Source organism: Thermobia domestica, chromosome 3 (genome assembly GCF_964235325.1).
Source record: "Thermobia domestica chromosome 3, izTheDome1.hap1.1, whole genome shotgun sequence".
Classification (NCBI taxonomy): Eukaryota; Metazoa; Arthropoda; class Insecta; order Zygentoma; family Lepismatidae; genus Thermobia; species Thermobia domestica.
The window spans coordinates 157,404,026-157,421,051 of NC_137456.1; the positions used below are offsets into that span (position 1 = coordinate 157,404,026).

Sequence of the window (17,026 nt, forward strand, 5' to 3'; positions counted from 1 at the left end):
CCTATCAAACTACTAGAATAGTTTTAAAGTAGGTAGGTTTAAAAATAGCGTTGTCCCAACCCCACTTTAAAGTTGTTCTGGTATACGGAACACAATCTTGCCTAGACATTCCCCCCTTCTACAAAATCCACAAATCAATCACTGTATCTATCAATGGGTTGAAATCAAAGATTGAATCGTTTGGGCACAACTTTAACAATTTCTTTTGTAGAAACTATTATATTATTTTTCTTCATTTAAATATATTATTTTGATTTAAGTTTTTAAAAATCGTGTGTTAATATTAAAATTATAGATGTATTAACCCTTACCAATAGCGGAATAGAGAGTTGGCAGCCAATCTGTGACGTGCATCATTTGATCTGATACTCTCTTAGTCTTCTGTAAAAGAGGACTCCAGATGCATGCAGCACCTCTAACGGCTCCTTCCCATGTAGTATTCTTTGTCTACGAATAGATGTAATTCGAAAAACAAAGTTTTGAAAGTAGAACTTATTCGATGAAGAAATATGTAGCTTCAAAATCAATAGGGTAAAGATACAGGAGTGTATCAAAGACAGTATTTGAAGTGAATAACTATACAATTTTTCAGAATGGGAAAATGCATATCACTAGAGAATGGATGTTTAGACATGGAAACTATTCAAGCACATAGACAATTACAGTGAAAAAAATAGGCATTAAAACTTAAATATATAAAAGGCGCATCCAGAAAGTAAGTTCGAAAGCTCTAAGATGGCACGAATAGTCAGAGCGACACACGCTTGCCCAAAAGTGGAGAAGAAATACGTAGCCACAACCAGGTAATTACTGCAGCTGTGGAATCAGTAGGGACTGAGCTGTAGTACGGTGAACATGGCTGCCCGCCGAGCTCAAGGTACGCGCGATTATCAGGTTTTTCCGCACTATCAAGCAGTCTGCGTCAGAGATCTATCGGATTTTATGTACAATGTATGAACTGGGTGTAACAGTGAGAGTATGATCAGATGATGCAGATAATTCACTGCAGACCACATCGTAGTGGCCGACCATCCATAGTTACGCCTCGATTGGTGAAATATGTGCAGGAAGCGATCCTGCAAAACCGACGGCTCACACATAAACATGAACCGTGGTTTGAAATAAACTGAACGCTGATTCAATCGACCGTATCACACATTTCGAATCATAAGATGTCTGTGTTGTACGTTCACGGCACTACTGGCATCGTGACAAAGTGTGATGGCTCCTTATCGGCTGTGTCGCTCGTGCAACCTGATCCCGTATGTTCATATTATGTATCTCGCGATGGACTGTGATTCTTGACTGTAGGAGGTGATGCTTAAGTTCCTCGGTCACTTACATCGCAGTCGCACGACTGTTCTGACAAGTAAAGGTACTCTCCCAAGAATCGGGGATCCGGAAACTGCGCATATATTTAGATAGAGGAGGGCCACGAAGGAATACTGGTGAAATATGCCGGGCCGACAGCAAAGGATAAATCCAATATGGCCACCCGAAGGTCATGCCAATCGACGTTGGCAAGCAATCTCTCATCCACTTCCCATGGGCAGATTGACTTAATGTTTTGCAGATTGATGTATGTATGAACACTACACATCTATTGGTTTGAAATTTCGCGGACGTTGACGTATTGAACCCAATATGGCTGATCAAAATGTCAATGTGTCAATGACTCGCGTCTGGAAAACGAATTGTACTATGGAAGTACAGTATCACTAGACGTGTACGAAAAACATTAAATGGTTCAAAATATCGCCATCTGAAAACTAATATGGCCGAACAAAATCCTGAACCAAACAGATCGTACTACAAACACCAAATTTGGTGTGAAGCTCCATTACCACTAGTAGGTGAGGAAAATAATACAAATGGATCACAATTTCTACATCGTGTATCCAAAATAGCAGCGAAATACGCATATAAAATATACACTGTAAACAGTTCAGACGGTTTCGCATGACAATCACCTACAATTCACTGGAACAGATTTTGCAGGTGAAATGCCAGTAAGTTAAAAATGTTGCCAGTGCCTGTGTTATCTGTTTGAAGTGTTACACGCAAACATATACTGTTCATTTGGGAAGGTCTGGAACGCCGTAGCCACAAACGTCCTAGAATACGCGCTCTAAAGTTTACAAACCATATCATATATAACAAAAATCGCCCTTGCCAACACTGGCACCGTGGCTACACAGGTAACATCGTGGTTTATGACTCAAGGGTCCTATGTTCGAACCCGGCGCAAATCAAAAACATATTTTTCGTTAATCACATAATTATAATTATTCTACACATTGTTACAGCAAACTAAATATGTAGTGGGTGAGTGGGTGCAAGTAAACCTTATACCTCATACTTCCGTAGTGCACATTAGACAGACGACCATCCGTAATTAATTTTTGCCTAAACCTAAATTATTTGACCTACCAATTGTTTTAAATTGGTTTTCTCTTATTTTCAATGCATATTTGGCGACAACTGGCTTCAAGGTGGGGACATTGTGAATATGTTGTCATGTGTTCATAACTTGTACGTGATAATACACCTTTACACGAAATTTCGTCTTTGCAGTACGAGGTGTTTGGTTCAGGATTTTGTTCGGCCATATTGGTTTTCAGATGGCGATATTTTGAACCGTTTAATGCTTTCCGTACACGTCTAGTGACTGTACTTCCATAGTACAATTTGTTTTCCAGACACGAGTCGTTGACACATTGACATTTTGATCGGCCATATTGGGTTCAATACGTCAACGTCCGCGAAATTTCAAACCAATAGACGTGTAGTGTTCATACATACATCAATCTGCAAAATATTAAGTCAATCTGCCCATAGGAAGTGGGTGAGAGGTTGCTTGCAAAAGTCGATTGGCATGACCTTCGGGCGGCCATATTGGATTTATCCTTTGCTGTCGGCCCGGCATATTTCACCAGTATTTCTTCGTGGCCCTCCTCTATCTAAATGTATGCGCAGTTTCCGGATAACCTATTCTTGGGAGAGAACCTTCACTTGTGAGTGTCAATCTACTTGAATACTCGGAGGAACCTAACAGTGAGGTTTCTCTTCCACCACTGTTTCTCTTGCCCGGAGTGGTTTTGCCGTAAGTTTTGTAGATCGTCTTCGCCTTGGATACTGTCTCTAGTGACATACCCAAGATAATTGCCACTTTCGTCACGCTCGCAAGACATAACCGAGCGGCAACAATTTGCCCTCTTTGGAAAACGGAGAAGTAGCCCATTTCATACTATCACTCTCTTCAATTTACTGCTCACTACCGTTTTACTGCCCTTCACGTATTGAAGAGTTTGCCCTAACACAGCACCACCAGCTGTCCGGTTCTATGGTCGCCGCTTGAATGTTTCCAGCCCATATATATGACGTGTTTCCAATATCGTCTTAGTTCTATAAAAATTAAATGAAACTTTAGTTCAACGTCCCACGTTATGCCTCTTATACCAAAGGAGACAGACGATTAATGAAAGTGAATGATTCTGAAATTGTTCTTTGTTCTCCCACTCAAAATCGAACCTGGGTGCATGCGCACCAAATGCACACGCGCTAGCCACTAAACCAGCGAGGAAGGCTTAATACTATTAAGTAAATGAAGAATTTAATTTATAACTTATAAATGAGCTATGAGCAATTTTAACTTTATAAGTAAAATTTACGAACGATATTTACATTTGCAGTGCGTCACATTTCTAAAGTATTATCTTGTTCATGTAAGCTTTGCTTTAGTAACTTAACACAAGAAAACAAAAATCTCTGAACAAAGCAAGTTGTAATTGCAAATAATCTTTATGTGAAAGTTTCACCAACTAACTACACTTCTTAGCTTCATCAAACACACTGCTATGTGGAAGAGATTATTTACAGTATTCTATTGACCAAGCAATTTTTAGTGCTGTTTCATTCTCATCAATAGATGGGAGGGCCACAGAAGGTAACGCCTTTTCTTCAGCCAGTGACATCAATTTAAGTGTAGTAAAAAGGTATTAGGAGTAGGTATCAGTAATTATTTATTGATTGATTCATTGCCATTTATACATAAAAATGCGATAAAAGATGTGGTGATAGTAGTAAAGAAGTATTGTTTATATGATCTACCGATGAACAATGAACGAGGTATGCAGTATCGTCTACAAACTGTAAAGAATAGATTGGTGGTGGAAGTTGGGGCATATCAGCTATGTATAAAATACTGTATAGAGTAGTGTAGACAAAACAGAGCTTTGCGGAACTTTGGCTTTCAGGATAAAGTGGTGGAACTGTGCTTAATTAATTTCTATAAATCCTAAGCAGTAGTGAAAAAAATTGGTTATAAGCCATTGCAGAAAAGCCCTGATGCCAAACAATATCAAATAAAAGTAAAACAGCAACCTATTTTACCAGGCCAAGTTATTCTGACTTATGCAGACCAAACTATCAATCAGGATAAAGAAAGAAGAGACAAAATTAGGAGGAAGGCCGTGGTCATAATTAAGAAAAACATGAGAAAGTACTGTGTTTGATAAAGCCAAGATTTTTAGTTAATTGGTGAAATTGTTATACAATTATTATTTTTAATTAAAACTTACTTCGTTCTGACATTTTTTATTTCTTGTGTGAAGTTCTCAATTATATTTTGAGAATTATCTAGTGAGTGAAGTATGAACTAATTAAGTAATTAACTACTCATGAATTGTTATTAGTTAATTATTTTTTAGTATCGTCAGTGTAAGGGTATAAAGTTCTTTACCCTGTTTATAAAGCATATTATGTACACAGTTGAGCTTTTAGATTGCATTGTTAAACAGCACTTTTCGAAAGATTTCGTTTTTTTTTTTTTTTTCATACGTGTTTGTGGCAAATTTTAGGGATGGCAAACTAACCGACTTACAATTAGATAAATTTCGAGTTGAGTATAAATATATATTAATAACTTGACCATAAAGCATTGCTAGAATTAACATTTTCCTCCTAGTTTATACTATGTTAGCTCAATGTTTGACTAAACGCAACACAATAAAAATATTTACTTAACGTTAATTAATTTTAGTTTTTGATCCTTTCATGGCGTTAAAAAATGTCATTCGTTACTAATATGATGCACCTAGTTTTTCCTCTGCTGAAATAGATTATTTATGTAATTATTTATGTACTATACAGGATATTCTAAAATCACTATACGTTTCTGTAAAATATTGATGGATTTTTTTTTTAGGTAATGTGTAACAGAATACTTAGTAAGGGAGAACGAATCGTCGATGTTACTGCCTGTCTGCGTGAAATGACATATACACAGGTGTGGGACGATTTCACCATTAGATTTCGTACACCTGGCCCCAATAGATGGGCTATCAAGAAACTTGTCAATATACTACAACAGCCTATTGATAGTGTTGCAGATGAAGAACATTCTGGAAGACCGTCCCTAATGCCAGAAACCGTGCCAAATATAGAGGAATGGATCAAGCGTAGCCCAAACTATATTGATCAAAAGACGCTTGGAATTTTTCAAAGTCAGACTGCCTGAAAAACTCACCCTTACAACTTGCTCAAACGTCCATACCACATCTAGATCGTGTAGAAGCTTCAAGCAAAGGATTATCCAGCTCAACAAACTCTGTTTTATGACCTCACAGGTTGTGGAACATAACAAATTAACACAATATATTTTATTTAGTGATGAGGCAACATTGAACACCTATCAGCGTGGAAATAGACACAATTGTAAGATTTGGTCAACTACACAACCAAATGTGCTGCAGAAGTGAGAAAGAGATATACTGAAATTCCATGTGTGGTTGGGGATGACGCTACCGAAAGTGTACGAGTCCTTAATTTGTGCAGAACTCACACACACTAAGGAAAGCTGTTACTGGAAAATTTTCTCCATATACTGGAACAATTTTTGGAGCCTCAGTTGTTAACTGATGGTATTATGAATGTTGTTATCTTTCAACAAGATGGAACACCACATTTTTGTTCTGATTGTTCGGGACTACCTGAATCAAGCCTTCCCCGAGAGATGGAATTGTCATGGCCCACTCAGAATGTGGTTTCCCGTTCCCCAGACCTTGCACCCTTAGATTTTTTTTCATTGGGATTTATCAGCCCAGAAGTGTACGAAGTGAAGATCCAGGGGAATTCAGCACCTAACACAACGGATTAGTGCAACGGTTGCTGGGATTAGATCAACTATGCTAGAGAACGTGTTTCGATCTTAAGTGGAACTTTGGTGGTTGTATCTAGGCATGGAAAGTAATCACCTTAAAATGTATTGAAATTTCATCTACTGAAATCAGTAACCATACCTCCTTGCTCATTCTGCAATAAAAATCTACTTATAACCGTATAGTGATTTTAGAATATACAGGTATATACTTTGTAGATTTTGCTTGATTTCACACTGAAACAATGATCTTAACAGTGACGCACTAAAATTTATACTACTTATAACAAAAAAAAGAACACAAAGTGAATATAAATTTGCCTGTGTATTTAACTGTTGTATCGTACGTAAAAGTATAAGACATAATTACGTACCCCTCTCAAAGGCCAATTAGAAGCGACACTGCCTTGATGACCTTCTGTTGCTCCTCCGTTGTCAGTTGAGAAAATAACTATTGTGTTGTTCAACATTCCTGCATTTAACAACGCCTCCATAACTTCTCCGACCGAGTTGTCCAATCTCTCCACTATTGCTGAAAGAATCAAATCAAAAATGATTGTAAACAAACGCTTGTTTTAAGTATTTTATGCATTACAAGTATAATGTCATGTAATTTGAAATTAATCTGCCTTGTAGTTTTATTCCAAAAAATTCCGTTATGAAAAAAGAGAGAAAGACCTCAAATGTACAGCTGTGACGTAAGTGTACTCATTCCCGTCGTAAAACAGGAATTGTTAAAATTCTACGGCTGAATCATTCAATAACAATTTTGAATATGATTGTTTCGTGTTACCCTATAAGAGTCTTGAATGCTGAATTAACAGTAGGGGAAATATGTTCATTTTGTCTCATGTTTTAGCCTATGAGCTATATATAAAGATTTGTTTATAAAGTTCCATTCATACAAAGAGAGCATCAACTGATTTAAATGTAACATATTTTAATTTTCTTTGAAGGTTTTCCCCATAGAAGCCTTGATATAGACACTAATACAGTTTCTGATATAGACCGTTACACTGGCTACTTTCTGACTCAATTAATTCCACTACTAAGATACGATACCAAGCTGAACGCGATGCTAAAACTTCTTCTAAAGCTTTATACGCCCCACTCTCCAATACACTGGGCATGGCTGGGGATACGCTACTACGAGTCACATTCTGAAAGTTGTTGAGGGCAGTTACAAGAATCGTTTTAGTTAATTTGTTGTTTCAACTGTAGCAATTATAGGAGGATATTAGCAGTGCTGTAGTCCTAAAAATTTTCAGAGGGTACACAATATTTTGTGATCATCTATGATTATCATAAAAGACATAGAAGGCATTTTTATAGAACAATGTAAAACGCATGTATTAATTAATTCAATTAAAATATAAAGAATACATTACTGTTTTATAGTCTAAAAGCATTTCAGAACAATGTAAAAGGCATGTATTAATTAATTCAATTAAAATATAAAGAATACATTACTGTTTTATAGTCTAAAAGCATTTCAGAACAATGTAAAACGCATGTATTAATTAATTCAATTAAAATATAAAGAATACATAACTGTTTTATAGTCTAAAAGCATTTCAGAACAATGTAAAATGCATGTATTAATTAATTCAATTAAAATATAAAGAATACATTACTGTTTTATAGTCTAAAAGCATTTCAGAACAATGTAAAATGCATGTATTAATTAATTCAATTAAAATATAAAGAATACATTACTGTTTTATAGTCTAAAAGCATTTCAGAACAATGTAAAATGCATGTATTAATTAATTCAATTAAAATATAAAGAATACATTACTGTTTTATAGTCTAAAAGCATTTCAGAACAATGTAAAATGCATGTATTAATTAATTCAATTAAAATATAAAGAATACATTACTGTTTTATAGTCTAAAAGCATTTCAGAACAATGTAAAATGCATGTATTAATTAATTCAATTAAAATATAAAGAATACATTACTGTTTTATAGTCTAAAAGCATTTCAGAACAATGTAAAACGCATGTATTAATTAATTCAATTAAAATATAAAGAATACATTACTGTTTTATAGTCTAAAAGCATTTCAGAACAATGTAAAAGGCATGTATTAAATAATTCAATTAAAATATAAAGAATACATTACTGTTTTATAGTCTAAAAGCATTTCAGAACAATGTAAAACGCATGTATTAATTAATTCAATTAAAATATAAAGAATACATTACTGTTTTATAGTCTAAAAGCACTTCAGAACAATGTAAAATGCATGTATTAATTAATTCAATTAAAATATAAAGAATACATTACTGTTTTATAGTCTAAAAGCATTTCATGCTATTTCGTTGATGGACACCATTAATAACATAAATGGGTGTGGGTATGGAGAAGAAACAAAATAAAAACGGGCCGGATTTTTTTTCGTGACTCATATAATTGAACACCTGTTAAGAATATGAGACAAAAACGTGATATAGTCACTTTATCATTGGAGTCATGGCCCGATTCAATAAATAAATATAAATGAAACAAAAGTAGAAAGTACTACACACTTTGAAGCAGAAGGTACACTCTAACGACTAAGATTAAGCAGAGGGTATACGGCGTGTACCGCCGTGTACCCTCGACTACAGCCCTGGATATTAGGATAGCAATCTGTGTTGTCAGTTAATATTTAGAGTTGGTTAATCGGACAAAGTGTTTGATAATTCAGGAGAATATTTTTATGTGTAGTGTTGCTATACAGTAGCATTGTTTCCTGAATGGAGAATAGAGTTTAGGTTCCTGTATGAGAATGAATATTGTAAAATGCTGATTATTGGTAATAGTAATTGACAGTGCCATGCCGTGGAAAATCAGCACCCAGGGCGAGAGTATACGACAGTGCGCCCCTACACATATATTCCAAGTAATTTTTCCTTTTTTTCTCCCGAATTTTGCGCCTCCCTTACTTCGGCGCCCAGGGCCGTCGCCCCACTCGACCTTCCGAAGGCATGGTACTAGTAATTGACAATATATGTTGAAGAGTACAGAAGGTACGGAATAAACAAAGCAAATTCGTTACATGTACGCATTTGGATGCTTGGTACAATCACGAACATTACTAGGCACGAATGACTGACATCTTAAGTATAGCTGGTATTCTGTTATAGCAATGTAACATATATATTAAGTATAGCAGACTGATATATATTAAGTATAGCAGACTGATATATATTAAGTATAGCAGATATTCAGTATACAAACAACTCCCGGGAACGGTCGACAGGTGAGCGCAGCGCTCACTCCGGTTTATGTTTTCGTTTCAAAGTCGCCCTAGTGAGGTCACAGATAGCCTAAATGCATCATAATTTTATTTGCGATTTTATTTTAATAATAGTAATAATAATAAATCACAAAATATCAACATTTAGAAATGTGTTGAAAATAAATCCCGTATAAAGTCATAAACAGCTATAGAAACGATTTTATTGTAAGTGAGCGCCGCGCCCACCTGTCGACTGCTTTCCATAACTCGCCGTAACGTATCCCTGGGACGTTGCCGACGGCAGTTCTGATGCGATCCTTCAACTCAGGAATGGTGCCACAACGTGTTCGGAAAACTTCTTGCTTCAGGTAGCCCCAAAGGAAAGTCTGCTCATGATAGATCAGGTGAGCGAGGCGGCCAGGAAATGTCACCAAAACGGAAAATCACTCTACCTGGAAATGTCTGTGGCAAGAAATCCATGCAAATTCTGGCTGTATGTGAGGTCGCTCTGTCTTATTGAAACCATAATTGTTCCACATCCACATCGACCATACCTAATTTTGGAAGAACGAAGTCTTGCAGCATCTTTAGGTAGTGTTCACTGGTGACAGTTACAGCCACATCGCTGTCATCCTCAAAGAGGTAAGGGCCAATAATCCCAAAGGAAGCAACTTCACACCACACTGTGACACGAGAACTGTGCAAGGGTTCATGTGCAGTTCATGCGGGTTTAGTTCACTCCAATAACGCATATTCTGTTTATTCACTGAACCACATAACTCGGAATGAGCTTCATCTGACATCAGGATGATGTGCAACATTTTTGGATTTTGGCGAAGGAGATCACGCATAGTTGAGCAGAATGTTTCTCATGAAACCCAATCGCGAGGCCTAATTTCCTGAACAATCTGCAGCTTATATGGATGAAAATGGAGATCTTCGTGCAATATTCTCCTGAATGAGCGATCGGACATATGCTCAGTTTGCTAATGACGACGAGCAGATCTTTTTGGGCTACGCAATATTGCAGCACGGACATTTTTCACGGCTTCTGGTGTCCGCACAGTTCTTTCACTTCTCCTGGTTTGCCATTGCAAACAGAACCTGTTGTTCGAAATGCACGTACCCACCTCACAATGTCTCGTCCATCTGGAACATCTCCATGACGTCCCAAATTGAAATGTTGCCGAAATAGACGCTGGGTAGCAATAACAGAGTCGTTATTCTTGAAATAACTTTCAACAGCAAAGGCACGATGCTGTGCACTCGTAGGTGTATCTAGAGTCGCCATTTTGGTGTAAGAACCACACTCAATAGCGCGATTACTGTGATAGCGTGAGGACTGACGATTTTATTGTATATTCTGTGACGTGTTATAATGTGCTCTGCAATAGAAACTTTTGCCTCTTGTGAGGTGCAGTCTGTGATTAGGTTTATATTGGCTAAAAACCCAAGCCAATTGAAATCCATCGCCAACTGTGTGACGTGTACGGACACGGAATAATGACTGAAGGCCGAGTGAGACCTAGCAAGCAATGGTGCATTGATTTTAAAAATGGTCGTTCCAATGTTCACGATGAGGACCGCAGTGGTAGGCCTAGCCTTGTGTCTGATGAACTGGTGAGGAAAATTGACGACAAAATTCTATCATCATTGAGACTTGCACTACTAGATCAATCATGCGCTCATTAACGTCATTGGGCTCAGTCTCCCTGCTATTAATAAGGCGTATGCACTTCTTTAGATGTGTTTGTGCTCTCGTTCATTTGCCTCACTAGACTTCGTGCTACCCGTTTAAACGGGCTTAAACGGGGAATCGTGCTTAAACGGGCTTGAACTTATTGACTTCACCGCTGATTGAGCCGGAAAGCCGAGCTCACGAGTCTGGGCATATCTGGTTTCGATATCTGACACCTGAATGCGTACCCTCCGAAGATGTACAGAAATCGGTACCGTTGCTGCTGCTGTTTTCATGACACGCAAGTAGCTGACATGTAGCCATAAAACATATTTGGAATATGATTAATTGGTAACTTACTCGTCACAGCTTTCCAGGAGATATCCCCGATATCTTGTAGACTTCAGCATCACCTCGGACAGTTTCTTAGAAACATACCCAAAACCTGTTTGATTCGATACTATGATGTATAGAGATCCTGATTGCATGTGGTTCCACCCAGATTAGAGGTGTCTTACAAGTCTAGAATTATAATCATTTCTTTGTAGTCATGCAATGAATACGTGGTTTAAATTTCACGCCACTAGAACATTTTTTTCTGTGTTCCGTATTTTCTGGGTGTTCATAAACAGAAGTGTATTCATATAATAGTTTATTATGATTGTTATTATTAAAACTATGACTAAATTAACTTACCAGCATATTTTCGTCTTGAGTAATTACCAATGTATTCAAACTTCTCTACATCAGCGTCTCGAGCCGGTAGAAGATTATAAGAATTTGAAGTGTGAGGTGCAAGGTGAGCAAGAAATAGAAATAATGGATTGGAGGTGTTGTGTTCTTTTATAATTTTTACAGCCTCATCAGTATATAAGTCTGTGGAATAATTGCCATGTAGGTCCCAAGCCGGTTCCAAACCTCGGTGAAGGTCAAGACCCCAGAAAGGCTGCATATGATGAAGAAAATAATGCGTAATAATAAAGGTGTTGGTATGAAACAAGTTATGATTTAGAATAACATAAAATAATAATAATAATAATAATAATACTTGTGTTTTGTTACAATATATGTAACAATATTTTGATTTTTGTCTGACATGTCGGCAATTTTTTGTTATGCTCTGTACTTACATTCTCGATTCGAATTTTCTACGCCAAAATAATATTATCTTCCATTTCTAAGGTATTTATTTTTTAGAAAACAGTAACAGCTGTACGTAAAAATTGCTACCAATGAGTGCCAGTAATTATGAATCAACTTTGGGGGGAGGGGCTACGATGTTAGTTGACAGAGAGTCGGCATATTCAGTCAATAGCCCATTTACTTAGAATTTACCTTGTAAGGTGGAGATCTGCCAAAAAGTAGTAAGGTTAATAGTATACCCTTGGTGCCTCACGAACTGTCTATCGGAATATTATTTTCATTATAAGGTAGTATCATGGGTACCAATACTGAAGGGTTGAAATGTCCCCACCCCAAAGTTATCTTGGCCCTCTATAATCTACATTTTATTGGATTTTTGCTTGGATATCTGACATTGAAATACTCACATCTAAATCTCTTCTAAGTTATACACAAACCGACGCCCTTATGCAGGACCCGAACCTACTACTCAATCCCAATTCTGGGGGCGCGGTGGCTTAGTAGTAGAGCGTTCAGCTCCGGTGCTTGGGGTCCCTGGTTCGATCCCAGCTCGCGCCGTGTTGACTTTGTGGTGAACAAACACCGTGCTCGTGGGTTTTCTTGGGGTTCTCCCGTTTCCTCCCAATTTCTTCACTCATGTCTCATCATCACTGTCTCCTTTAGCCTAACCGGCATAACCGTGGGACATAAAACTTAAAGATTTCATTTCATTTTTTCCAATCCCAATTCTACGTTTGTATATTCAGTAAAGGGACAGAGTATCCCAAACAGATTACTATGAATGTACATGTCGTCGTTGGTAGTTATTTCAATATGTCGTTTACAAAATCCTTTCTCTTGCTGAAATCATTATTTTCTTGATACTTACAAGATATTCTGTTTCAGCGTTCATTGCAAATATTGTAATTACCCAAATGATGATTTTTTAGATATCCTTTCCCGTTGTTTGTGAAACAATTTTATCCTCTGTACTATGTGAGTGGGATCTCTTATTGTGATGATTCTAGGTAACCACAGTTCTTTCTCAATAATTATAAGATAACCAAAAAAATCTTACCGTTCGTGATCATCAGAAACAGACAGACATACAGCGCATGATATTAAGCGCTAGATCTTTAAGTAATCTCTATCAACATCCAACATGCTTTGTCAATTTTTGTACAGCTGCACAATGCCCTGGCAATAAAACTCTGGGGTCTTGGATACAAAGAGGTCCATGAGTGCGTGCGTCAGGCCTGCTTTAATGTCGAAGGATTCCCCACGGATGTCTAGAGAATGGAACAGGTGGTAATCTGATGATGTTAGGTCCGGCGAGTATGGTGGATGAAAAGTCTTCAAGTTAAGTCACTGAATGTTATTTCTGGTTGTTTTGCCTCCACTCTCGCACGACTCGTATAGTTTTGCATTGCCGTTAACACCATTACGAATAACCAACCCTTCTGCTGTAATATACGTTGCACCCGTTGCAATTGCTGTGAATACAAGTCTGCTATGGTGGTGTGGTCTGATGGTAGGAGTTCGTACTTCATCACTTGATGGCTAATTCACAGACAGAGCATGCATGATCTTGTGTGGGTGCAAAGGTGATTTTAAGGTGTGAGTCATAGTGTCACATGGTGACAACCAATGTCTGATACGCTTGGTAACGTCATAATGGAAATTGGACCCACTTTCGATCACTCTTGAGCATACGGCACCAAATATGAATGTGTTGCGGTATCGACACAATAACGATAAATAGGGTATCACTAGTTCCTCCTTGTTCACTGCCGGTGGCAATGTATGAGGTATCCACTTTTTCGGTTTGAACAGTACCCTTCCCTATGAGGTACAGGTGAAGTCTTACTATTTCCTTGGAAGCCGCGGAAAGTTGACTGCACGTTTGACTGCTTCTCCTTTATGACTGGCTGCCTTTAGGCCCTCGTTATCCAATACTTGTAGTCGCTCATTGCGGAGTTCATCTTAGAGTTTCAGTTCTCCCGAAATGCATTTCTGGAACGATACTTGATGTTGCATTCGTTCAAGACATTTTCTCCGAATGCCTGATATATTCATCGACTTGATGCAGCTGCTGACGGGCCCACTTTTAAGTTATTTAGCAAATAACCGCAAACGAGCTGCTTCAAAACCTCAATTTCTCTTCGATACTAAATGAGTGGTGGTTGCTGTGTGTGCGTAAGATGCCTGTATTGCTCTAGGTCAATAGTTATTCTACCCTTTTCTCCGTCCTCATCGCTTTTTCGTCATGCAAGTCACTTCGTTACTTCTTCATGAGTGCTTAACCAAATAGTGTGTCAAAAACGGCAAGACAATTTTTGATATCTTGTATTTTCGTGATTGTATAGTATTTATTTTAATCCCTCTTTGTTACAACATTCGCTATCCCGTTAGCGACAGATAACGGGATAACCGATTTGCTAGGTTCTTCTTGATATTAAATGATTGGGTGTCGGTGGGCAATTTCCTGATAACAGTTTTAAGGTTCAAATCAATGCGAGTCATTTCTATGGAATACTACCGGTAGAATTTGAAATGCTGACAGAACTTAATAAATTTTGCGTAGTCTTCTTGGAGTTTACAAATAAACTTAACCGAGGTTCTGATGACATTATAGTGGGAGTATTTTTTTGCAGACAAGGAATCTCCATCATTTAACTGGTGGCCTTTGTCAAGCAGATAGTCATAAATGGTTAATAACGCGAATCAGTATTGACTGAGTTGTGTGAGAGATGATGCATTAACCCCTGCTTCTCCTTCCTGATCCGTTATAGTATTCGATGACTTAGCTATCATCAGGTCTCCGTCATGAGTTTCAGCTTCTCTATCATGAGTAGCCAATGGAACAAAGCTGTTACTGTAAGCAAAACAGTGGAGTGTGGATTTTCTTGCCTTGACTGTATGTTTGCCCATGTTAAAGGATGGCTCCACAGCCATTGTGAAGTGTCTTGGTGTGGCTCCCCCAGACTAGTTCTGAGTGTTGCCGTACAGGTTCAAGCGGCAAGGTGTTACAATTGTGTTGGTCCAAATTTGCTATATGATCCGTAGAGATGCTCTGATCAAATACTGCTTGCAGGATATATTTCAGCGTAGCAATCTGACAATCCTGATGCAGTTTGTCATAAATGGAACTTAACTCCTCAATAATTTATATTCGGTCTACATTTGTTTCATGGTTGATTTGATTAAATGCTGCTTTTATACTTTTTCAATACTTCCATAAACACTGACAGCCCTTCCGATAACAAAACGTCAATGCCATTATTAACCAAAAGCTTAAATTAAAGAATTACGAATAATGTAGAAAGAGAGCAATATTTAGTAGTGGAACATGTATCATCTGTATGGTTTACTAAAACAAAATCGTAAATTGTGATTACAAGTGGTATTTTATTCATAATATCAAAATTTATATCGGTCAGTAACTTTCACCCACCCTCTTGCCTACTCTTCATGTCTCAGAGGGCACTCCTTCTAGGTTGGGAACCGCTGTTCTAAAAGAACACAAGTTTTTGGAGGGAGAACTTATATTTAAAGGATATTTTTTTTTCATTATTGGCTACAAGGTAGCCCTTGAAATATTGTTAACCGTTACATTTAGATTTGTTTCCACAAGTACTCCTCCTATCTTGTTTAATAGAAATATACATTTTAAAAATATTAATACTAATGGTGTACTTACAGGTTCGAGCGCCGTGTGATCGAAGTAATCTTGGTACCCTGTCCAATATCCCAGATGCGAATCAAATCCTCTAAACAAAGGTGTGTACTCCTTTTTATGGAAACCCAAATGCCATTTGCCCACTAGCCTTGTAGTGTATCCTTTGTCTTTCAAATACTCTGGTAATATTTTCTCACTCAATGGAAGGCCTCTAGGTTCATCCGCTATAATTACATGATTTTGCATACCTTTAAAAGAAAGAACATTGTAATAAAGCTGCATTCACTATCTGATAATGCGCATAGGTACATATTACTACAGATCAGTGGCGTATTTAGGGGGGGGATTCCGGGCTTAAGCCCCCCGAAATCTTACTTACTATAGTAAATTATATGAAATATCCTGCAGAATTTTTCACATTTTCAGGCAAAGCCCCCCCCCCAAAAGTTAGCAAAGCCCCTCCCGAAACAAAATCGTAAATACGCCACTGCTACAGATAATTCTGATAAACATCAACTACGTATTTGGAGAGTGATAGACTGGTTTCAAGTAATTTCTAGAATTGTCATACCGGTGGGTTTAGCAACAAATGCAGAATAACGACTACAAGAATACCTTGAAGAAAACTTTTTTTTTTTTTTTTTTTTCGTGTCTACTGATAATACTTAGCCTCTGGTCCCGGACTTTCGGTACACCCCGTATTAAAAGTTGTAAAAACAAATACGCTTATATTTATTCAATTGTAAATAACAAATAAATCTTTCAGTTTTGCGTTCCACGATTACCTGCTTTAGGCTAAAGGAGATGGATGGTTAATGTAAGTCCGTTATTATAAAATAAATTAGTGTCAGTAAAATGTGGGAGAAATTGGGGAAACCTTGAGAAAACTACGAAAATGATTCATCACAAACTGACATGGTATGAGACCAAACAAGGGACCTCTCGCACCATCAGTAATCGTTCTATCACCCTCCCATCGAATCTCCAATTCTAGTTAATATTATCACGAGAAAATACTGACTCGATTTACACAGTAGTTCCCTCTATATATACATATGTACTAGTCTCTATGTACGGTTACTTTTAAAAATTTCAGTTGACAAACGTACTGCTACTTTGTAAATACTGTGTGTGTAACATGTTTGTCGAAAAAAAGAAAATAA

At 37.4% G+C, this 17,026-nt stretch overlaps 1 protein-coding gene across 1 annotated transcript in view; it reads right to left on the reverse strand.

Annotated features, from left to right (window-relative positions):
* Nucleotides 1-17,026, reverse strand: part of LOC145681539 (arylsulfatase I-like) — a 66,127-nt gene that overhangs the window by 13,454 nt on the left and 35,647 nt on the right. Inside the window, exons 3-6 of the mRNA XM_081753183.1 lie at nt 15,885-16,111; nt 11,759-12,008; nt 6,532-6,689; nt 312-447 (exon numbers count right to left, since the gene is read on the reverse strand). Coding sequence (XP_081609309.1) covers nt 312-447; nt 6,532-6,689; nt 11,759-12,008; nt 15,885-16,111 — 771 coding nt within the window. The remainder of the gene's footprint in view (nt 1-311; nt 448-6,531; nt 6,690-11,758; nt 12,009-15,884; nt 16,112-17,026) is intronic.